The following is a 27145-nucleotide window of genomic DNA, read 5'->3' as shown; positions in this document are numbered from 1 at the left end:
CACATTTGGGGATGCTTTGTCCCTATAGTGGCCCTTACACATTAATGCAAGTGCAAAGGGAGACATGCATATTTTTTTTATGCTCCATTTTAAATTATAAGACACCTTTTTAGAGTAAGACACTTTGATAATATTATTAAGGTTTTATTAAATAAATTTATTTTAATATTATTCTTTCTCTTTCTTTATTTAAGTTTCACATGTCTCTCTTTTTAAATATCATAAGAAAGATATTTTTTAAAGTTTATATATTTGTTTTGAAAAAATAAAGTTGTTAAGTAAATTTAATAACTTTTAGTGGTATGTTAGATTTTGCAAATATCTCATGATTTGGGAAGAAATGAGTAATAAAAAGCAGCTTAAAATAAACGCCAAAATTCAATTCCTTCACGATGGATAATCCTGAGTGCCTTGGAGACATGACAATTTTAGGATCAGTGAATTAAAATAACTTCTTCGCTAGTAATAATCAATCATTATCCATAATTTGAAGTTTCACAGGCTTTGTGAGCAGTGTGTGAGAACGACATTAGCCCTAAAAGGAATGACCTGCAAATGTTCTCATGGATGTGCTCATGCGTATGCCTCATGTCGACATATTAGCGGATACGGGAATGTTAGGATCAGATCCCACAAGCACACAGGTCAAGTATAAAATAGAACTTTTTACCTGTTTGCCATCTCAAAAATTGACTGGTCTGTATTGTATCCCATGGAAATTCTGCCCGATGATTGTTTAGCGCACATTTTTTCGTTGACGTCTCCTCGAGACGTAGGCCAATCCTCTGTTATTTCTTCCACGGCGCGCTCGATGGCGAATTCAGATATTATCTGGGAGAAGTTCTTACCACCCAACTATCGTGAGATTCTCTCCAGGCTGGTCGCTCCTTTGATCTATTCCTCGAAGAAAGACTTGTTTCTCAGTTTAAGTAAACCACTTCCAATTGATCAGGGTAACAAGGTAACGCAATCTTCCTCAAATAAAAATAGCAAGCAATTCTGCCAACCGAATTAATCTCGATTTAAAGAGAAAATGCCGAGTTTATATTTGTATCAATATGACCTTATTAACGGAATATTGACATGTTGTTGGTGAAACAGATGTTCTCAATAGAGAAATCAACCGGTAAAATATGCTACGTGTTGAGCGCGAGAGAGCTTTCAATTGCGTGGGGAAGCAGCCCACTCTACTGGTCCTGGAAACCTTTTCAACCCTCGAGGTTTGTACTTTCTCAGATCTGAGCCAAGCTCAGTCCCAAAGTTATGCCTGAATTTTAAAAACCAGAAAGCTTAGGGAGCGATGCTTATCATTTGGAAAATGCATGCAGCAGATTTGCAGAAGTGGCTGAACTGAGAACCATATGCTGGCTGGAAATCAGGGGGAGCATCGACGCCCGAATGCTATCTCCGAGAACGATATACGGAGCGTATCTGATAGTGAAAGTGGCGGATCGCGCGTATGGATTAGACTCGCTGCCATCGGAGCTGTCGGTGGAGGTTGGTAATTTCAAGTCAAGAGGGAGCGTTTATGTACGATGGCCTTTGAAGGAGAAGGAGGCAAGAAACTGCCAGAGAACAATATCGTCAACCTCGATAGATGGGAAATGGCCTTGTAAGCGAGAAGACGAGTGGCTGGAGATCGAGTTGGGCTGCTTCTTCAACGGAGGAGGAGGAGATAATGAGGTCAGGATGTGCCTCAAGGAGGTCAAAGGCGTCCATTTGAAAGCCGGCCTTATTGTTGAGGGTATTGAAATTAGGCCGGTTCCATTGGACCAGGCCTTCACTTAAGCACTTATCGGGCTTTCTTTGTTTTCAGTCAAACCCTAACCCTAGCCCTTCTCTATAAATACCAGATTTTCCGTTTACATGTCACTCCGCTCTTAACTTGTTCCTTCTTCAACGCCCCCCGTGTCCTCGATCTTTTTTTTTTTTCTTTGTTTTTTTTTTACCCCCTTCTTGTTTTCGGGTTTAATGAGACGGAGTCATGTAATGGGAGCAATCTGTTGATGCGTATGGGTGTGATAACGTTATTTGAGTGACTTGCGTTGATTTGAATTTGCAAATTGCGATGAGGATATTTGTGTTTCCCAGCTCACTACGAGGCCTTTTTCTCAAGGTCTGGGAGTATAACTTCTCACATCTACCTGAGCTTTCCTGACTCGGTTCTATTTCTATTATTCTGGAATTTTTTTTTTTGACCTGGTATTATTTTGGAATTGCTATCTTTTAAACCGTAACCCTTTCACAATGAAATAAATTATATACATAGACAGACCGGTGTGTTCCGTCACGCATGGTGGAATCGTAAATGACAATGACTGTAAGCGACAGCAATTGTTACGTTAGACTGGAAACTAAAACATATTGAGTGTTCGGGTCACTAAACTCCTTAGGCCCTGTTGGTTCAAGAAAAGGGAAAAGAAGGGAAGGGTAGGAGATAGAGGGAAAGGGAGGTGAGGGGGGAAGAGGAGAAGGGAAGGAGAGTGGGGCATCTCCTCAAATTGGACTCCCCTCCACATTAGTCCTCACCAAAAGAGGGAAGGGAAATTTTTTTTAAAATTTTTTCTTCTCTCCTTTCCAATCAAACATGATTTTAATCTCTTCCTTTTTCTTTCACCTATGTGGAGCATGACTAAATGAGGCACGCTCATCTCAACATACTAGAGAAAATTGTACATCTATTTTTATTGGCTCCACGTAAGTGATGCATGCCTTTTATTTTATTGCGTGTATATATATATATTGTGCTCTTTTTTTAAAAAAATAATTGTGAGAATAATCACTAAATTCCTTAGGCCCTGTTGGTTCCAGGAAAGGAAAAAGGAGAGAAAGGGAGAAGATGGAGGAAAAGAGAGGTGAGGTGAGGTGAAAGGAGGGGAGAGGGGCATCTCCTCAAATTGGAGGAGCGGTTTTGAAAGAGACCCAACCAAATAGGATCTTAATCTCTTCCTTTTTCCTTTCACCTACTTGAAGCATGACTGAATGAGGCACGCTCACGTCAACATACTAGAGAAAATTGCACATTTATTTTTATTGGCTCCACGAAAGTAATGCGTGCCTTTTATTTTATTATATATATTATGCTTTTTTTAAAAAAAATAATAATTGTGCCATAGATATGTTGATTTTATTAATCAATATTCTTTTCATCCTAAATTTCAAGATATTTTTGGAGGAGATTTAACATCTTAAAATATAAGACACTTTAATAATATTAATATTTTATTAATTAGGTTTATCTCAGTGTTACCTTTTCTTTCTTTAATTTTTGTTTTAATCTCTTTAAATATATTAAATGAAAGAAGTTTTCAAAAATTTATATTTTTATTTGGGATGAAAGGAGTTTGTCCATTCCCCCTTTTCTCATGCACTCCTGACTAAAATATAAAACATTGATAATTAATTTACAATTCTAAAAGAATATGCATCCATTAAAAACCCTATATAAAATTTTTGGTAAGGCTACTTAAAATTTTCATGTATCATTTTTTTAAGAAGAGTGATAAACAAAGCATGGACGTAATTGAAAAAATAATTAATTTATATTTTAGATCAAGTAAGATTTTTAAAAAATATTTTAAATGTAGTTGGGAGAAAGTATGCTACAACCTATAAAGTATTTTGTGACAAGAGAGCTAAGGCTAAAAAAACACAACAAAGAGGGAAATATCAATCAAGGGTCCTGTTTGGTGTAAGGTATTGAATTTTATGAGATTGGAATTGAAATTGAAATTGGAAATAAGTTTTAAAATCATGTTTGATATGACATGGAATAATAAAAAAAGGACTCAATTTTTTTTTTAAAAAGTAGCTAAAAGACAATATTGTCCTCATATTCTCCATTATCATCCTCTCTCTTGCAAGCTTCATTGGCAAATGATGGATGGCAAAGAGTCGCTCAACCTCCATCGTCTTTGCTCCTATTCGCACTCATGTCTACGACATTGGTGGAGGGCAGCTCCATCTCTGTCTCTTTTTGCTCTTGTTTCGCCCTTGTCAAACCATAAATCATAAACCCAGAATCAGACGAGGAAAAATGATGAACCCATGATATGAAGCCCAAAGATAAAGCTCAAATCATAAGGCATAAAGCTCACAAAGAATTGATCTAGTGAATTTTCTAACAAATCAAGCCATACTTGCATTTCTTTTTAATTTACACATTTCAAAGATCAATCATAAATTCATAAACTAATAAATATACAAAAGCATAAGATAGAATTCCTCCGATCAATCATAAAGTTGAGGCTAAGTCTGGTACCATTGAGTCCTCAATGGTACCAGACTTCGCCTCAACTTCGTTAAGGTGGTAGAGGTTGGAGGTTCGAGTCTGGGGAGGTTCCAAAAGACCCCCGTGAGGGTGGGGTGAGGAATAACCACTGTACCACCAGTGGGAAAGCCGGCATGTGGTGACATGTGTGTTGTCCAGCGCCTGGGAAAAGACCCTGGAGAGGCAGTGGTGACCCAGGAGGGCTGTTACATAAAAGGCGCCTTTTATGTAACAGCACGGAGTCACCCCTTGGGCCTCGACTCGGTGCTGGACTCTGGCCCATCACTGGACCAAAGCCGACTTTACCACAGGTGGTACTGTGGCTATTCCTCACCACTGCCTCTCCAGGGTCTTTTGGAACCTCCCCAGACTCGAACCTCCAACCTCTACCACCTTAATAAAGTTGAGGCTAAGTCTGGTACCATTGAGTGTACCACCTGTGGTAAAGTCGGCTTTGGTCCAGTGATGGGCCAGAGTCCAGCACCGAGTCGAGGCCCAAGGGGTGACTCCGTGCTGTTACATTAACACCGTTAACTTTGATGGTTAAATACTGATAGTGCATGCCACGTGTCAATCTTTGCTGACGTGGACTAAAAAGAGGCAAAAATACCTACAAAATCATCAGCCAAGAGTAAAAATACTCATAATGTTATCAGAATTGATGTAAAAGTGACCAATACATTCAATCTCTTAAATGTTGAATATTTAGTTGACACTTAAGCAGAAGTTGATTTTTTTTACTGATGTAGACAAAAAATATTTGAAAATGAATTTTTACAGATATTGATTGATTATTGTATGAGTACTTATAATCTTACTTTAATAGGTGTAATAGTAACCAATTTGTTAAAATCAATACCATATGATTTCTTTCCATCACCATATATCTCACCTCCTTCCTTTCTCCCTATCCACTCATTTTTCTTGTTTGTAAAACTTGATATTTAACATAGTGAGATAGGTTGTTAAAATCAAAGATTAAGACTGAGCACATCTAACTTAAGAACATTGTCACAACCTTAAGCAATTGCATTCACAATAAATTTAAAAATTTTAAATAATTTTTTCCACCGTTGCAAAAAAACAAGCAATTTAATTTGATATTCAGTAAAAATTACATTTTCCCACTTGATATTCATACAATAACTAATTAACTTCTAGAAATTTTTATCTAGGAATATTTTTTTTCTACATCAGTAAAAAAAAATAGTCAACTTTTGCTTAGTTATCAACTAAACGGTCAATATTTAAGGGATTGTATGTATTGATCACTTTTACACCAATTCTGATAACGTTATGGGTAATTTTACTCCTCGTCAATGACTTCGTGGGTATTTTTGCTCCTTTTTTAGTCCACGTTAGCAAAGACTGACATGTGACATCCACAGTTAGCATTTAACGGTCAAAGTTAATGGTGTTAAGTCAAAGTTAACAGTTTGATTACTTTTGCACCCATCCATATAATGTTATGGGTATTTTTGCTCTTTTTGTCACTTTAGGATACTGGGTGCCTGTCGCTGACTATTTTATGAATATTTTTGTCTCTTTACCCTTAATACAAATCCATGGTAGTTAATAATAACAATTTAAAATTAAAAAAATTACCATCTTCAAAAAATAATACAGGGAAAATTTCATTAACCCACCAATAAACATATCTAAAGTCAACCTCTTTAAAGTTCCAAAACGTTAGTAAAACAAAAAACAAAAGAAAAGAGACATTTGTTCAATCTTGTGGGCAATACTAGGCAAACAAATCACTGGCCAGCTCACTGGGCTAGTGCAGGCTGGCATTTTATGGGTTAGGTTGGGCCAGCCTCGCGGATAAAATGAGCTGGAAAACCAACCCAACCCATTTTTTTGACGAGCTGGCTATCCTACAAAAATTTATCAATTTTTTTAACAATTTTAAATTTATATAATATAAATATATGTTTATTTATTTCACATTTTAAAGCAAATTAGAAATTAAAGAACTTGTAAATAAATAAAATAAACATAGAATTCAATTAATCAAATTCATTTTACTAGATTTTTACTATTAATTATCTTCTCGCCTAAGTATATTATCTTTTAATTGAGAAAGAAAATTTGAATATAAATCTATATTTTTTTCTCAATGAATTCATATTTATAATTTCAATCAATAGATCTTATGAGATTAATGAATAATATATATTTAAAATATTTATATAAAAACTAATAAATCATTGATTTACAAGCTATGACAAAAATTTTATTTGCAAATTGTGAGAAAGATTTATATTATCTTTCAAATATAAAGAACATATTCGGGAGTTATAAATTATATATTTGAAAAATATTATCATTATTGTATATTTATAAAAAGATATAATGTAATTAAAAAATAAAAAAAATATTTTTTTAAAAAAATATACTAACTTGTGGGCTAGCCTGTTTTAGCTTTTTAGTTTTGAGGGTTAGACTAGCCCAACCTATTTTAAAAAATAAACTAATTTATTTAACCTAACCCGTCAAATTTGATAATATTTCAAATAAAGTAGTCTCTTCTCTTTAAACTAACATTATTTTTTAATACATATCCCTATTTAATATAATGTTTCACTCTAAGATAAATATAAGGATAAATTGGTTTACTGGTAAAAAAAAAATCTTGTATCTAGAAAATATGGATCAAATTTTTGAAAATTTGGGAGAAGGGCTGATTGACATTGATGTATCAAAAGTTCATCATTAATATATAACAGTATACCATTAACAAGTATAATAGATTCATCATAATACAAAATATAATAAATGTTGGGCTATTTATTTGGTTTAATTCTATAACATGGGCTATATTTTTTTAAAAAAACCCTTAAATATAAAGTGATTTATTCATTAAGAGGATTTTTTTAAAAAAAGCAATAATTACACCATAAAATATTAAAATTTTTATATTTGTTAACATCCAACCCTCAAAAAATAACTTACATTTTTTAACAAGAAGAATGGTCATCCAATATTCTTCACATTTTTCACTATAATTTAAATACTAAATAAAATGAAATAAATTTTAAAACAATTAGTTTCTTATATTGTTATATTTTTAGCACGCTACACAAAAAATGCACAATATATCAATTTTTTTTATGCCTCATGTTTCATCTCATTTATTTCTATTAAAATTAAATTTAAGGATGTCTCTATTTCTTAATTCTCCTTTCCCCTATTTCTTCTAAATGACACTACTTGAATTAGTGGTGAAATCTCCCTCGCTCTTAGAAACCCGTAACATGTTGATCTACAACAATTGAGTTGGGAATAAAGGTTAGGTTTATATAAGTTTGAAAGTTCTATTTAAATGAGGTTCGGTCTTTGGAAATGGAACCTTTTTATGATAACTGAGCTTCTAGATCTGGCTTTGATAAGACCTAAAAAAATGAGTATAGGCTCACATGTCCCTCTAAGCCTCGTTCTCTCTCTTTTTTTTCCCCATTTGTACTATTGAAATGTACTATCTAATAATAGGCCAAAAACCTTAAGCTCCATTCCAAGTTTCTAGACTTGCCTCTCCTCTCTCCTCTCCACCTCTCCTCTCTTGACTTTTCCTTTCCTCTCCACTCTCCCCTTCTTGAAATTGCAATTTAGGCTCCCTCTCATTGCTGCTCATTGTCAATGATTCATTGTGGTTGATTGACTAATTGTTTTGCCGTAGGTGCTAGGTAGCCACTACTTGGTCTAATTTTCGTTGAGGTCTATGCTCATCATTGCAACCTAGGTAAGCCCATCGACATTTCTTATTCTTTAGGTTTTCGCCTCTCACTCTCTAATTCTCGACTTCAGGTTATTATGCTCAGCCACTTGACTCCTTTCCTCACTTTGTCACTCACAATCTTAGCATCTCAATCTTACACATCTCGAACTCTATGACCTCTATTGATGACTATTCATAGCATCACTTCCCTCGCTTGATTTCGGCGTATTAGACTTGGAATCTTGTGTCTCCCTAAGGTTGTGGTTTCATCTATCCTTCAACCCTAAAAAGAACACATCTTGAAGAAGAAGTAGCACTATTCCTTGATCCTTTCATCATTTTGTTCTGCTTTTTATCGAACATCTAATTTTCCATTTTGAAAGATTACATGTTCTTGGTGATCTCTTAAACTCTCACACTTTTGTTTCTTAATGTATGCCTTTTCTTTTTCCCAACACAAGGAGGATTTTTTTTTGCTGTAGATTTATATTCATTTCATAATTAGATGGTCAGTTTAGATTTGTTGGGGAGGAACTACAACTGAAGAAAATTTTGGCTTAGATCTTGATTAGAGGGTTAGTTTAGATCTGGTGTTGATTTCTTGGTTTCCTAGCTTGTTTGAGTTGGATTGTTGAATCAAGGAACAAGAAAAAGGCAAATACTAAATTTTTGTCCAATATTGCTTTGTATTTTGATGATTTATTTTCAATTTAAGAATATTTTAATTTTATAATATTGAATTTTATTTTAACTTTTTTAAACGGGCTTATAGGTTTGACCCTGAGCTCAATAAATAAAGGTTAGACTTCAAAAAATGAAGTATTTTAAAAAATTAGGTTTAAGGGCTTGAGCCCATAATGGTCAAGTTCATATAAGCTAGGTTAGCCCATTTTTCAACTCTATCTGCCACTCTCAAATTCGACAAGGCTCTAGCCTTCCTCAACTCCGTCACCACCCTATCTTTCGTCCCTCCCAATGGATCCTCCCACAAGGATCTATATCTCCAAAACCAATATTCCTTCCCTAACAAGTATGTCTTCGGTCTTCTCATGCCTCCCTCCCACCTAATACATATCATTCACCCTTGTTTTCTAACTTCCATCTTATTCTCATATATTGCAAAGGGTGCTTGGCCACCAAGCAAGCGCAGCGATCCAATGATGACTCCACAACCGTAGAAGTTAGTTACAGAGCTCGCCTCCTCAGTCCTCTTCTACTCCTCTGTCTCAAGAACAGCTTATGAAACTTATGTGTAGGCCTCAAGGTGCTCATTAAGAATTTAAATGCCCATAACCAAACATCTTTTGCTTGATTTCAATTGCCTTTGACTTCCAACATGGCACTTGAAAACACCAAGTCCATATGTCCTCCGGTAAAAAACATTGCTGCTGAAACCTTCAATTCTCCTCCCTATGTGTCCCTTGCCACAACTGCCGCCCACTTTCTAGTGTTCCCGATAGGGCTCCATAGCTTTGGAAATTTCATGTGAAGGGGGCCAATGAATAGGAGTCAAAATGTTACCCAGTTCCTATCCTCTATAGGAGAACAAATAAGATTTTACTTGCCTTTTTTTTTTAATTTTTTTTCATAATAATGACCTTTGTTTTTCCCCAAAACAGCAACGCTGTGTTTAGTGAATGCATCTTAGATGTAGATCTGTTAAATGGTCAGGATTAGGAAAATGGAGGGAAAAGGAGAATAAAGATGGAGACATCCTTTCTCTTTTTTCCGTGGGTTGAAGAAGTTTTGAGACGGGAGAGGGCTCTCTCCTTTTTTTTTTCCTCCATTTTCTTAATCTCTACCATTCAAATTATCATATTAAATAATTTTTTAATTATAAAATTAATGAATGGTAGGGATTGGGAAAATGGAAGGAAATAATTTTTCAATTTTCCAACAAGAGACTCCCTTCTCGTGTTGCGACTGTTTTCACTTCTCCATATCTTTACTTTGTATCTTCTCCTTTAACAATCATCAATTTCGCCATAAGGCAGAGGAAGGTCACTCAGGAAGCTATCGACTGGATGAGTTTAGATGAGGGATTTTGCTAGAATTGATTCGTCAGCTGGAGATGTATTATTATCGTTTCGATTTTATATATACTCAGTATTTTTAATTAATTAATTTTCTCAAGGCATTCTTGCATTATAAAGTGTTCTCTTCTATATATGTGAAGTATATATATAGTCCTCCTCACTTTGGAAGATTAGCATAGAAGCTTCGAATTATTTTTGCCACATAGGATGGCAAATATGGAGGAGGCAATAGGAGAAGAAATAATAGACCGAGTATGTTATCCACAGCCAAAAAGGAAACCGTCAATACGAGGGGATTTTAATCAGAAATGTTTGTGGATGTACAAGTTCCACGTTATAATTACAAGAACAACCTATCACCAACCTGCCGACCCTCTGCACACGGGAGACTCAAGGACAAGGACGGAAGCACCAACACACTCCCAAACAAGAACCCTTAACAATGACAATAATAATTATCAAATTCAATGTTTGGAGTTCCAAGAGGCAGGGGTGTAAGGAATCCGAGAAATCTTAATCCACTTGTCCCCCTTGAAGAAGTTGACAGGTGTATAAGCGTTTGCTTGCTGGGGTGTCATGTTCTTGATGCCGCCCCATTTTGCACGCTTCGATTTATCTGAACCTGGGCCGCGGTTATTATACTCTGCATAATAGCACGTGTCCAGTCCCAGTGTGCCCGCCCACGGCAAAAACCCTTCGGGCTGGATCAAGTCATCCACAAAGCTGTCCATGAATATGGTTCTCGAGTATATCTTCCATGGACGAGCCAAGTAAGCCTTGTTCTTGAACCTATCTTGGTAGAAGTCAGGATCTGCTACGATCGACCCTCCTTGGATCACTATTCCCGTAGGCTGGTGCCTCTCCTTCCTGCCCTGTGCCGTCACGATACATTGTTGTTCCTCCAATGGCTTCCGCACCACAAATGTGCAATTCTGGAACACCGACACTGCATCACCAAAAACAAAGTCCACCGTGCCTGAGATAGTGCAGTCCCTATAGAACTGACGCATGGCGTGCACGTAAAGCGTGTCCTGGTAGCCGTCCATGGTGCATTTGTAGAACACTGCCATGTCACCTTGCACTCTCAGGGCCACGGCTTGATGCTTCTCGGGACCAGCGGAGTTCTCGAACCCCATCTTTATAGCAACAAAGAAATCTCCGTCAACGGCTGCATGCATGCGTTTGGTAATAATGACTTCCGTTAAATTCTAGGTTCTGAATTAAAAGGGGACTGTAAAATGAAATAATATATGGTATTGCTTGTTCTTACCAACAGTGGCGGTTCTGAAGGTGCCAATGCCGTCGACAAAGTTTCTGTTACCGGTAATTCGGGTCTTCTCACCTCCATCTCCGATCATGATGATACGGGTCATATTGGTCATGATGTGAACATACTCGTGGTAGACTCCTTCCTTCACGTAGATGACGAATGGCTTCACATTATTCGTGGGGACCATTCTCAAGGCTTCGTTGATGCTGCTGACCTTTCCAGTCCCATCCTTGGCCACAACCACGTTGGGCTTGAGCTTGCCGGTAGCAAGAAGTCTTCTCATACCGGCTTGTGCCCAGAGGGGAATGTCGAAGTCTCCATGGCATAAAATGGGATGGGCTTTAAAATCTTGAAGGAGTCGACGTGAGGTGGAGCTTGTTATGTTCAGCTGAGCGAGACTGTTGGCGAAGTCATTGATGATGGCGAGAATATTGCTGCTGTGTTTCATGGTAAGTTTTAAGACATCTTGCATCTGTTTCCCTGCCGGGCTGGTGGTGTTCTGAAATCCGTCCAGACAAGTCTGTTGGTAGGTGATGGCACCGCTGATCCAAACCTTGAGGTTCATAAGCATGTCGCCAACGTCGGTGAGATCAAAGGAGCCCATGTTTTGGACGGACTTTCGGAACTCACCGATAGAGAGGGCCATCAGGTGCATGCAGGAGTCGAGCGCCATCTTGGATCTGGGCTCTTTCTCAATGTCATGCATGAGACGGGTTTTCTGGAGACTCTCGCCGACGGAGCGAATGGTGACGTTGAAGGCGATCTTGATGAGTTCTTTGGGGTCGCTGGTGTTGCCGGCCTCAAATTTGATACTGTCCTCACACTCTTTTTTGTAGTCGGTGGGACGACAAAGGTCTGTCACAGCTTTCATTGAATCTGAGACATGGGACTTGTTGTTATCTTTTGGTTGGCTTGATTCAGAATCGCTTTGATTCATGCTGACACCTAGGGTGACGGCCACCGCCATGGCCACCAGCAAGAAACTAGACACGCCGATGATAGCGAGTCTTCTTATTCTCAGTGTAGCTTCTCGATCAGCCATTTTGAATCAAGCATCAGCAGTTCCCTCAAAACCTTCATTCATTTTAAATTTTTAAGGAGATAGATCGGAATGATTAGTTAAAATAAATAGACAAATGTGAAACATGCATGGACGAGAATTTCATACAAGGAAAAACGGAGCCGCTGCTGAGGGAAGAAAAAACAGCCGGGTGAGGTGTGAGGCGGTAGGAACCCCTGTCAAATCCCTCCAAAGCCTGCGTTTTGTGGCCATGGAGATGATGTTTATATATTACAGAAAAGTTTGTTAGGTTTGTTCCAAAATTGAGAGGCTTGGAGGAAAAGGAAAAGTCAAAAGGCAATCTAGATATATACGGAATGTCTTGTTTCTTTGTCTTGCAAATAAAAATATACAAACACGGAAACCACACACATTTTGCTCCACAATTCCTCTTGGCCTAATAGCCTTTCTCACGACGTATAGTTCCAGCGTGGTAGATTCTAAGAAATTCACTTACGACAATTCTATTACTTGGTTTAGACACTGTATTATGCATGGAAATTCCTCTGGAATAAGTGTCAGGTTCTCATGGATCCTTAATTAAAATTGTATCTTTAGGGTTTAAATTTGTTTTCCCCCTGCTCTTTCGTTGCATGAGTTTCAATATTTTTTAATAATTATATTGCTTTGAAAAAAAACGCAATTGGCCAACCCCCCCGGGGGTTGAACCGCCTGCCCGTTATCCTATCTGATGTTTGGTCGTGTCTCAGTCTTAATTTCTGTGAAGACTGTGATAGGATTGAACATTTTTTACTCAAGTACAGATTTAATTATCAGCAAGACAGACACTGAGTTTCGTGTTTGTCTTCAGACTGGTGTGGTTGCCCTATTTTTGGTCGTGAAATAATATTCCATCGTGGAAAGTTAATCGAGATGTTTAACTTTGCCTTAACCTTGTTGAAAATTCATATTGATCACCGAGAAGGAAACCACGTCCTCCTTCTCGTCTTAAGACGAAGTTAACAAATAAATCATCGACCTTCAATTCAACAGCCGCATTCCCAAATATGAAGTCCACAGTGCCATTGATGTTACAGTTCTTGGACATGTCTGCCATGTTTACCCAATTGCCTGATGCTTGGCGGCTCCAGCAGTGCTACGACATGTTATGTTCACAGCCACAGGTGCACGCAACACTAATATATTAAATGAAACCATTAAAGTCACTTGGAATCTGTGAAACTGGGTTAGTTTCTGATGTCCCCGTATTCCGAAAATTGCCGCTGATGATGAGTTTTTCGGTTATAAGGTGAGTGGAAAGTGTTGAAATTATTGCTTGTTTAAAGGGCAAATGGGATGTTGATTTCAACTAAGTCTCGACAAAGGCAGTAGATTGGAAGGTGGCCCAGCCATCAACCACATTGAGATTGCCCGCGATGATAGTCTAGCTCCTCCAAGTATTTTAGGGAGAAAACACAGAGGAACAAGGAGGATATGTTTGGAGCTGAAAATAAGAGGCTTCAACATTGCTTGCGGAAGGTGAAGTAACGGATTGTCAATATAATAAGATTTAAGTGAGGTCCAGCAAAACCAGAAGGCAAGGAAGTTTTGCGGAGGGACAGTTGTATATGTGGCGGAAGACATGTCAGCCAAAATCAGGTGCATTCTGCAAATAAATTGGACTTGCCAAGAATACAAACAGACGCGCTTTTCATGATGAACTTGAACCTGACGTTGAGATTTTTCCTGAGTTCTGACACGGCGCAAAAGGAATGTTTTTTAATTGCAGGGAAGATATCATTCAAGGAACATGACAGATATTTAATATCGAATAAGAACCAAGGAATTATAAAATATTATTGCATGATTAGGGAGTTAATTTAAAAATAATTTTAGATAGGGAAATATTAAAATACCTCTACTTTTTTTAAGTTATTAATTAGTAAATAATTTCTCATTAAATGTGATTGGGTACTTATTATTTAATAAATGACTACTTGTTAAAATATAATCTACAATTATTCTTTTTCACAATCAAGTTTTTTAAAATTCTGAAACTTGCATTGTCAATTTGCAATTGATTTTTTATAAAATATGAATGAGTACTTGTTAATTAATGAATAACTACTTGTTAAAATATAATTTATACTTGTCACTTCTCACTAATGTTCACATGGTCCATGATCCACAATGACATAATAATTAAATTAAAAAATTATATATGTTTGTAATAATATAAATATAAAAATAAATATGAAATTGCTACTTAACTTAAAAATAAAACTAAATATTTTAAGAAAAAATTAATCTTTTAATCCTTCAACTTTTAACTCACTTGTAACTCAGTCCCTCAACTATGACTTGTTGTGACTCAGTCCCTCAACTATAACTCGTTGTGACTCAGTCTCTCAACTTTTGATTCACCTATAATTGATCTTTATTTTTTAATTTTTTTAAAAAATTTCTTATCAAATAAGAGGGATAAAAAATATACTCAGATATTATTCTAAAATCCCTCCTCTTGTTCATTGATATGAGATATAAGCTAACATGAAAAAAAATTAACAAAAGTTTAGGGACTAATTGGTAAGTGATTCAAAAGTTGAGAGATTGAGTCATAAACGAGTCATAATTGAGAGACTGAGTTATAGTGAATCATAGTTGAGGGACCAAGTTACAAGTAAATTAAAAATTGGAGGACTAAAAGATTAATTTTTTATATTTTAATTTTACCATGACTTAATAAGCCATGTGATACAACATAATAGCAAATTGTTAAAAAAATTGACAAAAATAAAAAAAAGAAAAGGTTATTTTTTGAGTAGTTTGATTTTCTAAATTGGATTTCCAATCCGATTGCTAGTTCAAAAAAGCCTAATCCGACCCAATTCCCCAAACAATTTTTTCAACTTGAGCAATTGACAATCCAACTGTCAGTTTGGTTTAGTTTTTTAATCATTACTTCTCACAATCAAATCCTTTCATATTATTGCACTTGTTAATTAGCAAATAATTTCTTATTAAATGCAACTGGGTACATGTTAGTTAATGAATTGTTACTTATTGAAACGTGATCTACAATTATCATTTCCTACAAGTAAGTTCTCTCTTATTGTTGAACTTATCAATTAGTGATTATTGTTAAATGATAATAGATACTTATTAATTCACAAATGCTAGTTTACCTCCTAGTAGGGAGGATGGGCTGGATGAAATTATGTGGATAGGAAAGAGAAGAGGAGAATTTATTATGAAGTCTTGAGTGGGTGGAATGGAGGACAGGTGTGTAAAGAATGGAAGTTTGTGTGAAGTTGGAAGGGTCCTAGAACAATTCAGGTGTTCCTGTGGCTGGCTGTCGAGGGAATTTGTTTACTTCTATGAATCGTGGGAGGATATTGGGGATAAATAAGTTGTGTAATAGACGTAAGGTGGAAGATGAGGATGTTGTGCACGCTTTAAGGGATTGTGAGAAGAGTAGAATTGTGTGGTTGAAATTGCTAAATGTAAGTCAAGTTGAGGAGTTTTTTAGCATGAGAAAGGGGAGTGGCTAGTGAATAATTTGAGTTGTTGGAAGGGCTGGAGGTTGTTATTTGGTGTGGCAGTTTGGTTTATGTGGTATTGGAGGAATAAGCAATGTTTTTGATCCTTTGTTTATTGCTGATATCATTTCTAAGATTCCTATTATGAAGTATGTTGATGGAATTAAGAATGGTTTTTTAGGAGAGGAGTTGGTTTAGGGGAATAAAGTTTGGTGTGCTGTAAGGTGGAAAGCACCAGATAGTGGGTGGGTTAAATTGAATGTGGACAGAGCTACAAGAGGCCAACTTGGGTCTACTGGATTTGGGAGGTTGCTCAAAGATGATGCAAGAAAATGGTTGGGAGGTTTTTATAATAAGGTGGGTATTTGTACAACATTTGAAGCAGAATTATGGGGTGTCTGGTCTGGCTTCAAGTTGGCACAAGCACTTAGAATTAGCAAGGTAATTGTTGAAACTGATTTATCATTTGTAGCTTCTTTACAAGTAAAGTTTTTGATTGTAATGAGTCTAATAATAGGATTTTACTTGATGTTTTAAGGATGAGAAATCTTGTTTGGGATGTGAGTGTTTCTCATACTTACAGAGAGGGAAATTGTTGTGCAGATAATCTTGCAGGGTTAAGTTTGAATTGGGGGGGGGGGGGGCTGAATTTTTGAACGAACCCCTAGTAGAGTTGTAGGAATTGTCATATAGAGACATGATGGGCATATCCATGCCCATAAGAACTTTTGTTGAACAAAGTTGGGCATTGGCCCCAATTCCCCCCCCCCCCCCAAAAGGAGAGGAGAGGGTATTATAATTTGTTTGTATTTAAAATTATTTTCAAATCAAATCCAATAGTGATATTTCAAAATTTTTATGTGCTTAATTGATATTAAATACAATCAGTGTCTTTAAATGATATTTTACCTTTACGATAATGCGTTCATCACGGGCAGCCCATCGTTCTCTCTCTCACTCTCCCACAATTTTTTGGTTCTTTTGAACAAGCGAAGATTTACTTCGTAAAATTGCTGGGGTGTTCACTTCTAACTCCAAGTAGACTCACGGACACACATATATGGAATATCAGATTCAGTAGACTAGGTATCAAGTAGTTTTGTCCTTTTGCCAGAATTTCTTTGAAATCAGGCCTTCGAAAATCTGATTTTGTAGTGAAAGGCTGAACAAACAAGTATTCAAGTTCTTTTACAAATTAAAAAAAAAAAAAACTCAAGCATACTTTTGCCTTTTTTTCATGCTCTCTTCAGAATTTATTAAAAATAAAAAAAAATAACGAAGATAGACTTTGGATGAAGTTTTTGCAGAAATATCGAAGGCTGCGCCAGCACCATATGACCAAAATGTATACATGTAACTCAACTTTTATGTTTTAACGACATAAACTGTTCTTGATCCTGCTTCAATAAGCGTTGTTTAAATTTTGAAAGAGGCTTGGTTCACATTCTGGAATAGTCTTGAAGTAATCATTAAGCAACATCAGTTTCGGGAAAAAAGAAAACATAAAAGAAAGTCTTGTTAACTTGCCACGGAAAGAAATGCTAATCCCATCTGATCTTGCACCCTCGTAAGTGCAGTAAGTCCAGTATTTCCGAAGAGAGCAAAAACCTGAGAGATGACTGCAGTTTCACCTTTTTAATCCGACCGCAACTGGCTCTAAGGCCAAGTTCCAATCCTTTCACGGTAGCTTCAGCAATATTAACCAATTTCGCTTCCTGCAGCCGCTTCAGGTTCCCCATGAGAAGGCACAAAACCACGTCCGAAACAGCACAGTAGCTCATATTTATCTGCCACCATCGTCATTACCAAATTCAATTAGAATGCCTACCACTCTAAAAAATTCATTCCAACCAGGTTAGAACGCTCAAGATAAAAGAAAACAGGAAGAACAATTCTATTGAGATAATATGGAACAAGAATCTTGTTTTATATTTTTTCTTAATAACCACACTCAGGAGAATCTCTAAAAGGATTTAAGAACTATTTTATTGATGATGATATGCTAGCTTCTGAGTTGCTAAACATATTTATAAAGATAAATATAAATGAAATCTAGATAACTAGATAATGAAAGACTAAATAAAATCTAAATCTAAATAAGATCTCAATAAATGAATAAAAATATAAATCTAACTAAATATCTAAATAAAATCTCCTAGATAATATGTAAATTAAATAACAAAATCTTAAATCAAAAACATCTTAAATCAAAAACTAAATAACAAAATCAGATTTAATTTATCTTCTGTCGTTTCTTTCGCGAATAAATCTTTAAGAGGATCTTATCAACTCATCAGTTAGCAGTAGCTTCGAGTGTAAAAACCCAGAGGATTATCACTTAACTAAGTTGTTCGATATACATTTCTACTTTGCTTTTATTTCAGAAGCTAGAAATTTCTAGTAGGTAGACCAAAACTACTTTAATAATACCTGTCTCAAGTTGTGTGAGTGAAAAGCAATGGCCCAGAAGCCTGGATCACCAATTTTTTCGCAATGTTTCAAATCCAGATCTGCCAGTCTTTTGCAGTTGACTGCAACTTTCCTTATACCAATACTAGTGATATTCACCAGCCGGCGCATCTCCAGTTCAGACAGTTCACCTAGATAACTAATGTATTCGATCCCCTATCTGTAATTCTATTGCAGTATGACACGTTGAGCTTTATCAGTCCCTTGCAACCTCCAGCGAGTGCTGCCAGCCCATCATCTCCAATACATGCGCAGCTGCAACATCAAAACAGAAGGAACTCAAAGAGACTCGCCTCAAAGCTCCCAAACACTTGGAAAAGAGATAAAGAAAGAAAAAGAGGAAAATACCGGTAGAGATCAAGTTCAGCCAGCTTAGGGAAGTTACACCCGATATATGCCAATCCTACGTCTGATATGTTGGTGCATAAACCTAACTTCAATGTCAAGAGTTCAGAACATCTGGATAGATATTTGAGTGCTGCATGAAAGAAGCATGTCAGATTCAAATGAAAAAGTAACAAGTGAGGGCAAGTTTGTATCTGAATTAGTGGCGATTTCAAACAACGCCTAACAGTATTTAGATGAAAAAGAATTCGGATTACCCACAACAGAGGTACTATACTCATAGACAAATTCATAAACTTACCTCTATCATTGATCCCGGAGCACTCAGTAAGATCAAGTTCCTCTAGTAGCAAACATCGGGATCCAAGATCATAAAAGCTCTTCTCAGTCACCATATCACATGACTCTAACTTCAGACAGATGAGGTGGGGGCAAGAGTCTGCTATAGCAGAGATAGCAACATCAGTGATGAATCGACAACATGTCAAGTTGAGAATTTTCAATTTACCACAGCCAGACACTAGCTGCATGATTCCCATGTTGGTGACTCCGATACATTTGCTTAAACCAATTTCCAACAGAGACTTGCAGCTGGTGCCAATGATCTGGAGGGCAAGGTCAGAAACTTGAACACCATCGATTCTAATCAAGGTCAAGTTCTTTAAATTCTTCAAGCACTCAACAAGGGATAATGAAAGCTCCTGTCAGAAATGTCTGAGGTTTGAGTATGTGCACAAAATTAATACAATGAAATACATTAACAAATATCAGACACAGCAATAAATTCATAATAAACTGACCAAGAAGCAATAGCCTGCATCTATCTGCGCAAGACTGCTATGTCCACTTACTATGGATGCCAAAGCAGACAAACTTACAAAATCACACCTTGATACATCAATTGCCTGCACTCCAGTGGAAAATACACAGTCAATATTAGAGAAAAGTGTGTGTTCTGCCCCATAAAGCATCCTTGGTTACTTTCATCAACTTCCAAACCATTTTTCAGCAGAATTCAGAAACTGGCAGCATAAATACATCACCTTAAGAAGCGGGCATCCTTTTTCAAGAAACCGCAGTCCAACGTCATCAACAAAAGTGCAGCCAACCATGACCAAAAGCTCCAGCTTTGACAGAGAAGCAATTGATTGCAAGGATTCGCTTGTCACCTGCAAGAGGAGAGATCTCAGAATTATAAAATGTTCTGTGTATATTTACTGACTAATCTAAGAATGCAACACAGAAGAGTCTCACCAACTCATTTAAATCATCCTGTTCTTTTGAATGGCAACACCAATTCCTATAAGTCAAGCAACGGATAAAGGTGTTCTTTCTTCTCTATTTTCCAATGCACTCAAGCTTTGAAAATAAGAGATCAGATATTATCACCAGTAGTTTAAGAAGGAAAACCCAAAACCGTTGTCTGAAATATTCCATAGAATTTTACATAAAATTGGATAAGATTGAGTACAACAGTTAGTATTGCACAGTACTGTCACTGATGTAGGTATATATCTCTTGGATTCCTTCCTATTGAATTCCCAATATTGTCATTATTTAAACAAGATGATTTCTCTGGCTTAGAAGGTGAAACTAACCTTCAAATATGAAATATCGAGAATCTCCAAATCTAAGCATTTTTTACAAAGAAGATCAATGCCCAGATCAGAAATCTCAAAGCACCACTTCAAACTCAGGCTCTTCAAATTGCTACAAGCAACAGCTATCATTGCCAAACCAACATCAGTCAGCCCCAAGCACTTGTCCATCTTCAGCTCCCTCAACCTCGTTGTGTACGAAAGCGCAGCTGCTTCTCTGTCCCCAAATCCCCAACAATGGGAAACATCAATGGCCTCAAGCAAAGGGCATGCCCGAATTAACAGCTCCAACCCTCTATACCCCAACCCAGTTGCCCGACAGAGCACCAGCCTTCTCAGTCCTTCGGTCCAATTTAGTGAACCATGAGTCAGCAACACTGAAACGGCTCCATCGTCGATCCGCGGGCATACGGAGAGGTCCAGTGTCTCAATGTTGCAGTACTTTCGAAGCAACCCAAGCAAGAACTCAATACGGAGGATCCGCACTTTTCGCCTGGTCAGCGATTCAAGACGAAGGAACTCCTTGCAAACAAGCCGCCATGATTTCCGATCCGCGTCGGAGCCGAGCTTGTCAAGAATTCGTATAAGCAGGTCTTCTGTTAAAAGACGGAGCATAGATTCAGAAAACATTTTTAAATAAAAAAATTCCGAATCTCAACCGCCGAGGGAATTGAAGTTCTTGGTTCCGTATTTTTTTTAAAAGAAACAAGAAACAGAAGACTGAGAGTAGGCGCCGAACTCGAGAAAAAAGGATTCATCGAAGTTTAAGCTTAGGTAGGAACAAACAGAAACAAGAGGCGGAGATGGAGAAGAGGGTGATGAATGGATTTGGAGAGGGCGCAGAGTAATCGAAGATGAGCTTCCTCAGGGGGTAGGTTCATTGTGTCGGTGATGTTAATTTCAACGGTATGGGAAATCGGAGATTGATGAACCAAATAATATCAGGGAACGGAAACTGGGAACGGCGGTGAAGCCAAAACAGAGGACAGAGAGATAGTGCGTGCTTTTCATTCATGTACGGGCACGTCCAGATTTGTACTCCTCCCCATCCCCAAACTCTTCCTTCACACTTTTTGTAGCGTGGCAAATGCTCATTCGCGTGAATTTCGCTGCACGACTTACGTCTCCTTTGCCATAAATGCCCTGTGATTGTTTTGAGAAATTTTAATGCGCCTTTGGGCAGCTAAACAAGAATACAATTTTTTCCCACTTGGTAAGTGAACAAAACGATCCATATAAGTTGAAATCCATTCTAAAGTACATACCTATAATTGTGTAAACTGTTTACATAGATATATCATTAGTTTAATTGTTTTGGCACATCGTCTTCTCGCCCACCCAGAGGCCACAGGATTATCTCTGTCTTGATGGATCTAAACCAAAATGCGACGGTATGGTAGGCATTATGCAACTGGAATCTGGAGGGATGAGGAAAAACCGAAAAAGACTAAACAATTTCGAGAAGGCTAAGAAAGAGACTTGGTGATGGGGAAAACATCTGACCGTAGGATGGGGAAAAGGATGTGACGGACACGGTGATACATGCACGTGGCGAGAAAAGAAGCGATGATGAGTCATGGGCAAACATTGATAGGACTGTGTATGAGATAAGATGTGTGGGCCTCCGCCACCTACAGGAAGGTGCAGGCTGCAACAACCGTACCTATATACTACCGCGTAATTATATGAACTATGAACGGCTGCATTTCAAATTTTGGAAATGATAATGCAAAGTCCCAATCCAACGGCGCTCCACAACTTATCATTGGATCGACCATCATTAGAAGTGGGCTCCACCGCGATGTCTCTGTCTCCCCCGTCTGCGAGGGATAAGAAGAACATCTGTTTTGTCAAGCAAAAAAGAACACGCCTTGGAAGCGTTTTAGCTGATTTCGCCCATTGTTCTATTATTTCTTGTCCCTCCCCAGATGCGTTCATTCCGAACATCTTTTCAGTTTCAGTCAAAATTCACTTTATTTACATTGGAACTAGACTAAATTACAGATTTAATTATTCACAAGGAATCCATTTCTTTTGTTGAGAAAATGAGTTGAGTCCATTCCTGGCTCTTGGACCATGTATTTCTTTTCTTAGAAGAAATTAAAGCTCGTTCCAAATGGCAGGACCAGAGGTAAAATAAATAATGGAGCACAAATCTTCTAAGTTTCTAGCAAGATCTGCTACTCCTGTGGAGCAATCGTTCAACTTAGAAGTCCACGCTTGTATAACTTATCACTGCCTTCCACTGGTGATTGATTTAGTGGCGGCTGCCTTTTGAGACGATCTGCTACATTTGAAGCCATGACTGTATCGGCATTCCAATACCAGGGTTGAACATAAGGTGAATCAATAGTCGAGGACCATGAAGATGGATGAAGCATAACGGAACCCCAATCTCTAGTACCAAGCTTTTGTTCCCTTATCCTTCTCCTGATTAACAAACGTCCCACGTCTTCTTTTTTCATTTCCGATACGCTTTTCAGTATTGAAATGCAAAGGAGTAGTGCCAATGCTGCATCTTCCTCCGGCAACAATTCAACAACCAACAGCCTCCAATTCAGAAGAGCCGTTGCCTTTCCATTCGGGCTCTCTTCTGTGAAACGGACAAGCGTAACAAATCCTTCGTCGTCGTCGTCCTCCTCCTCCTCCTCCCCCTCCTCCATCTGGGTTTCCTCACCTTTGCTTTTTGATTTCTTTACTTGATATTGCATTCGCCTACCTTTCAATAACTTGACCTGCAATTGAGGATTATGACTTAGGCCAACTTCAAGAACCTGAATATTTTGATCCTGTGCATTTCATTGTGGTAATTGAATTGAGACTAGAGAAGTCTCTACTGTACCCGTGACTCCGGGGATGTTTGATTTGTCAAACAAAGCTGAGACCCGACATCGATAGTGATGATTCCCACTGTATAATTAGTTCATCTCCTGTTGAAAAACACCATGCAGCTTTCCGTTGCTCTCCCGGTTCTGCTGGTGTTGCTGTGGCTACCACCTTCTCTGTACTAGACAGAAACAAATAAATAAATGATAATTACTTGAGAACCTATCTGATTTGATTTCAGAAGATGAATAGTACAACCTATTTGATGCCACCAAGATGATTAAGGAAAATATATGATAGCAAACACCTTTAACAAAGACTAAGTATTTATGTAACATAAACAAAACATACCAGGAGCCCTCCCGATAGAACCAGAAGCCACATAAGACCAAGATCCTTCTCGTATCTCTATGATCCTGTCTTCCCATTTCACAGTTGAAGGGGTTTCACCTCCTCTTCTCCAAAATCCTCCTCCTACCCTGCAATTTAAACATTTCTCTTCAATTAAATAAAGCATGCACAAAATGGTATCCAAGTGATAGGAAGTATTAACTTGAATTACGAACTATACATGTCCAAGTACAAACGTAGAGTTATAAAAGCTCACCGAATTCTGATGACAAAGCACTCTCTCCCTGCATGGTCAAGGACTGTGCGAGACAACCACCGGCCTTCTTGTGGGCGATAATTATTCATCTTCAGAATCACATCAGAAATCATTGCCCCTGAATCATCTGTGACTCGATCAGGCACACATTTTAACAAATATGGGGCCTGAACCGGTGGAGTTATTGAAGTAACAACAGTAACCTGCCCACTAAGTTCCTTTTCCAAAGTCATAGAATTTGCTCTCAACAAATCATTCCATCGGAATGTCATGGTCTCTTGGAGGCTACTTCCTTTTAGACAGTTACTGCCATGGCGACGACACTCAAGTGTGACTCCCTTGGTCCCGAACTCACAGTAAATTTGCCAGGCTTTTTCCCATGAATCAAAGAGGAGACTGGAGAAGGCCTTATCAAGCTTTAGCTCGCTATGACACCTTACCACTCGTAGGCGTAGAAAATCACGGTTTATATCCTTTTGCAATGCCTTGGTCCTCGAATTAAGCCTCAAAAATACACAAATCTACATCATAAAATCAAGATGCACTTTATCATTACAATGTGCTCATGTATTTTCATGAAGTAATGCCACATGCAAAGCATACAGATATAGGCTTTGGGTAAGCTTCCCTGGACAGGAAAAAAGAAAAATACAAGGAGATATCAGAAAGCATAAAAGGGATAACAACAACGCAGACGAAGAGAACGAGAATAAAAAATTGACCTCAAGCAAAAATCTTGGAAGCATGGACTTGTATTTTGTATTGACATCGTTGTCTGATTCCACCCAGTAGACTGGAGAGTTCATTGTGGCAACTTTATCCAATGTTAGAGCCACCCCTCCACCAGCTTTCTCATAAGGTTGATTAAATGCCCTGTCCCATAACTTCTTGGTCACTCCAACGTCTTTTTCCTCTGGGGTTTCCCACATAGTTGCCACCTTCCACATATCACCCTCTAGGCCCAACGCTTTTAAATCTTCCATATACACAGTTGGGTAGCTCTACTCCATTCATAATTTCAGGCCATTAATAGAGTCATGCAAGGAGGAAACAAAGTAAGTATAAAGATGATCAATCAGAAAGGTAAAATTATTACACTCATGTCATTATTTTACAAAATATACCAAAAATCAGATTGGATATAAAAATAATATTCAGGAATCTCTTAAAGAATTTGGTGCTCAATTTTCCATTACCGATTCTGTATAGTCAAATAGAACTACTTTATCAAAGGGCAGAAGTTAAGGCTGAGGTGATACCTTCAATAAGCATCGATGAGAATTATCACTCAATGACTGGACAAATTGGTGAAAAATTAAACTAATAAAGTAAAGCAGTACAACCCTATAAACTTTATTTAATGTTTTTCTGTTGTAACACCCCCCAAAAAATAATAATCTTTCATTTTTAACCTAATACTCTATCTGATCTTATTTATAAGTTATTTTCAACATGTTTCGCAAAAACTAAAAAAATATCTTTATCTTAAAATTTAACAAGTTTTTATCTTTATTCTTAATAAATATTTTTAAATTTCATGACTGATATTTTTATTTAAAGCATTTAATAAAGGCAAAAATATGAAGAAAAAAAAAGCATTGAAAATTGACAAATGTCCTATGAGATCAAATTTTTTTTCCTTTTTCTGCTCTATAAATAAGACCAGAGGAATACTACTAAGCATGCGCTATCCCATGACTCTATAAAGCCATTGGTTGGTGGGAAAAGATAACCAAACAAAAATATGGACCATGATCCAGAAGCTCAAATGATAACATAAAGAAGGCAAGTGTTTTACGCAGAAGAAGCTCAAGTTGCAATTCCAACAGCTACAAGGAAAACAAGTGGGAGCAATTAACACACCTGGTGGGTCAGCCACATTAACATGATGTCCGAAGTAGGTACGAAACGGCAAGACCCATCTGCGAACCTCTGCACCATATGCAAAAACGCCTTGTATCTCTGTCTTGCAGCTATTAAGTATAAGACCTCCGACCTGTACGCCTCCGGAAACTTAGAGTACAACAATCTATGCTTTGCCACTTCCCTATACAAGTCATCTTCATTTTTAACAACCACGGAATCTAAATTCGCTTCATTCTCAAATGACTCTAGCGGGTATGTACGGTTCCAAATTTCACGACACCTCATCATCGCGTACTCTTCATTCTCCTCGTCGAAAATTGTCGGTCTTCCTATAAGTTTCGAGAATTTCATCTCGCAGTATTCCCTGTAACTTACCTGAATCATTGCCAAAATTAGATTTCAGTACATTCAGCAAGATAATTAGAAGCAGAAGCAACATGAATATGATTACATTTTGATCTCCTCCCATATCTGGCAGGCGGCAGTAAGCACTGAATGCACAAGAGACAAATGAAATTGTGGGCATATAAAGCAACGAACAAAGTTCCCTTCATTTTCCGCTATCAGCTAGCTTGTTGTCAGTTATTTAGGGGAGAAAAAGCACTTACCGGGTTTAATGTGTGACAGAACCAAACCCAGTCGACGTCCAAGGGGGGGAGAATCATGGGAGGGGATGAATCAGGCGCCATCAGATCAGAGATCAAGGGCATCCACAATTCATGATACCTGGGAAAAGGAAAATCCGTCAAGAGCCACCATGAGATGAGATTAGAAGAGAGCAGCGGAAAGAGTCGACCTTCTGATGGCTTCAGCAAGAGCGGGAGGGTGATGAAGGAAGTGACATTCGGCCACAGTTCTCATGAACCATATATTTCGCCTGGCAGCTGACACGAGATCGACTCCAAAACGTATGGCGGCAATATCGGGGATCTCGCTCAGGCTTCTCGTTGAAATTTCGGATTCCGACATTACGGTAGGGAAGGGATCGGCGCGAGTAAAGTTTAGAGGCAGGAAGGAAAGAGCATTCGTTGATTTGAGAAGCGGTCAAGAGATGTCGTCGAAAGTTAAGGAGCAAAGGGAATAAAACGGGAAGAGAGTTTAAGGTGGCAAGAATAATCGGACACAAGGTTTTGGTTTGAACTTTGAAGAGTATAGTGGATGAGTCGGGAAGCAGATCGTAGATCGGATCGGATCATTCCATTCAGTGCCTTTAAAGTCTAATCATCACTTTAACGCTCGCTATCGACGAGACAACATTTGACTTGCGTGTAAAAGCCCATTTAACATCCAGTCCGTAGCCTGGATGTATGGAATTTTAGGTGCGATCGGCTGACTGTATGGATGCAACTCTTCCTTTTTGCTTAAATTTTTTAAATGAAGTTGATCAACTGCTCAATTTATTTTGATTAAATTCCATATCTAGGTTCCAGCCGCCTGACTTAAAATATAGAGGGTAATAAAATGAAGTGTACTAACACCCAGTTATTTGATTTGTCGGACTCGTAAGTTGAAATTATTGTTACACTTTCTAGAATGCTAGGAATTAATCTGTCGATTCTTCAACGGCAATCCAAGCAATGAATGAGTGACTTAATTATCAG

At 37.7% G+C, this 27145-nt stretch overlaps 4 protein-coding genes and 1 non-coding gene across 10 annotated transcripts; 2 read left to right on the top strand and 3 right to left on the bottom strand.

Annotated features, from left to right (window-relative positions):
• Positions 1–598: 598 nt before the first annotated feature.
• On the top strand, positions 599–3020 carry LOC129310709 (F-box protein PP2-B15-like). Of its 4 annotated transcripts, none has more exons than XM_054952627.1 (4): positions 599–961; positions 1102–1220; positions 1329–2697; positions 2812–3020. In XM_054952627.1, exons 1-3 carry the CDS (start codon positions 713–715, stop codon positions 1786–1788), a joined length of 828 nt encoding a protein of 275 aa, XP_054808602.1. In that variant the 5' UTR covers positions 599–712; the 3' UTR covers positions 1789–2697; positions 2812–3020. The 4 variants fall into 4 exon arrangements, with proteins under 4 accessions (XP_054808602.1, XP_054808625.1, XP_054808616.1 ...); XM_054952650.1 differs by having other exon boundaries at positions 1332–2697; positions 2812–3015; XM_054952641.1 differs by having other exon boundaries at positions 1329–2116; positions 2812–3012.
• On the top strand, positions 2059–2155 carry LOC129297084 (small nucleolar RNA snoR69Y). Its single transcript, XR_008590109.1, has one exon. It is a non-coding gene; the product is annotated as a small nucleolar RNA snoR69Y (small nucleolar RNA).
• A 7261-nt stretch (positions 3021–10281) lies between the features above and the next one.
• Positions 10282–12542, bottom strand: LOC129293109 (putative pectinesterase/pectinesterase inhibitor 28). Its single transcript, XM_054930916.1, has 3 exons — positions 12463–12542; positions 11295–12368; positions 10282–11192 (listed from the first exon to the last, which is right to left on the bottom strand). The coding sequence occupies exons 2-3, from the start codon at positions 12334–12336 to the stop codon at positions 10489–10491; spliced, it is 1746 nt and encodes a 581-aa protein (XP_054786891.1). The 5' UTR covers positions 12337–12368; positions 12463–12542; the 3' UTR covers positions 10282–10488.
• Positions 12543–17219: 4677 nt separating this feature from the next.
• LOC129293656 (F-box/LRR-repeat protein 3) lies at positions 17220–21393 on the bottom strand. Its single transcript, XM_054931738.1, is given in 8 exon segments — positions 17220–17620; positions 18264–18460; positions 18463–18557; positions 18651–18780; positions 18949–19348; positions 19448–19552; positions 19691–19816; positions 20246–21393. Coding segments are annotated over 8 exon segments (1929 nt in total). The 5' UTR covers positions 20876–21393; the 3' UTR covers positions 17220–17374.
• A 902-nt stretch (positions 21394–22295) lies between these two features.
• LOC129290923 (glycine-rich domain-containing protein 1) lies at positions 22296–26881 on the bottom strand. Of its 3 annotated transcripts, XM_054928002.1 has the most exons (9): positions 26341–26881; positions 26153–26270; positions 25542–25919; positions 24401–24679; positions 23679–24199; positions 23423–23550; positions 23125–23247; positions 22945–23009; positions 22296–22899 (listed from the first exon to the last, which is right to left on the bottom strand). In XM_054928002.1, exons 1-9 carry the CDS (start codon positions 26511–26513, stop codon positions 22447–22449), a joined length of 2238 nt encoding a protein of 745 aa, XP_054783977.1. In that variant the 5' UTR covers positions 26514–26881; the 3' UTR covers positions 22296–22446. The 3 variants fall into 3 exon arrangements, with proteins under 3 accessions (XP_054783977.1, XP_054783966.1, XP_054783971.1); XM_054927991.1 differs by having other exon boundaries at positions 22763–22980; positions 23088–23247; positions 26341–26879; XM_054927996.1 differs by lacking the exons at positions 22296–22899; positions 22945–23009 and having other exon boundaries at positions 23102–23252.
• Between the last annotated feature and the right edge of the window lie 264 nt (positions 26882–27145).

The sequence above is a fragment of the Prosopis cineraria genome, unplaced genomic scaffold, assembly GCF_029017545.1.
Source record: "Prosopis cineraria cultivar Desert tree isolate PC_DT_omini unplaced genomic scaffold, ASM2901754v1 PC1, whole genome shotgun sequence".
Lineage (NCBI taxonomy): Eukaryota > Viridiplantae > Streptophyta > Magnoliopsida > Fabales > Fabaceae > Prosopis > Prosopis cineraria.
The sequence above is the reverse complement of the archived record's forward strand: the minus strand, read 5'-3'. Positions and strand labels throughout refer to the sequence as shown.

Bases quoted from the DNA above. Each gene is read 5' to 3' on its own strand.
- LOC129310709 (XM_054952627.1), top strand. From the start codon at position 713: ATGGAAATTCTGCCCGATGATTGTTTAGCGCACATTTTTTCGTTGACG. The intron at 962-1,101 runs GTAACGCAATCT...TTGGTGAAACAG, and splicing joins CAATTGATCAGGGTAACAAG to ATGTTCTCAATAGAGAAATC. The intron at 1,221-1,328 runs GTTTGTACTTTC...AAATGCATGCAG, and splicing joins AAACCTTTTCAACCCTCGAG to CAGATTTGCAGAAGTGGCTG.
- LOC129293109 (XM_054930916.1), bottom strand. From the start codon at position 12,336: ATGGCTGATCGAGAAGCTACACTGAGAATAAGAAGACTCGCTATCATC. The intron at 11,193-11,294 runs GTAAGAACAAGC...GCATGCATGCAG, and splicing joins CTTCAGAACCGCCACTGTTG to CCGTTGACGGAGATTTCTTT.
- LOC129290923 (XM_054928002.1), bottom strand. From the start codon at position 26,513: ATGTCGGAATCCGAAATTTCAACGAGAAGCCTGAGCGAGATCCCCGAT. The intron at 26,271-26,340 runs GTCGACTCTTTC...TCCTTTTCCCAG, and splicing joins CTTGCTGAAGCCATCAGAAG to GTATCATGAATTGTGGATGC. The intron at 24,200-24,400 runs GTCAATTTTTTA...TTTATGATGTAG, and splicing joins TTCCAAGATTTTTGCTTGAG to ATTTGTGTATTTTTGAGGCT.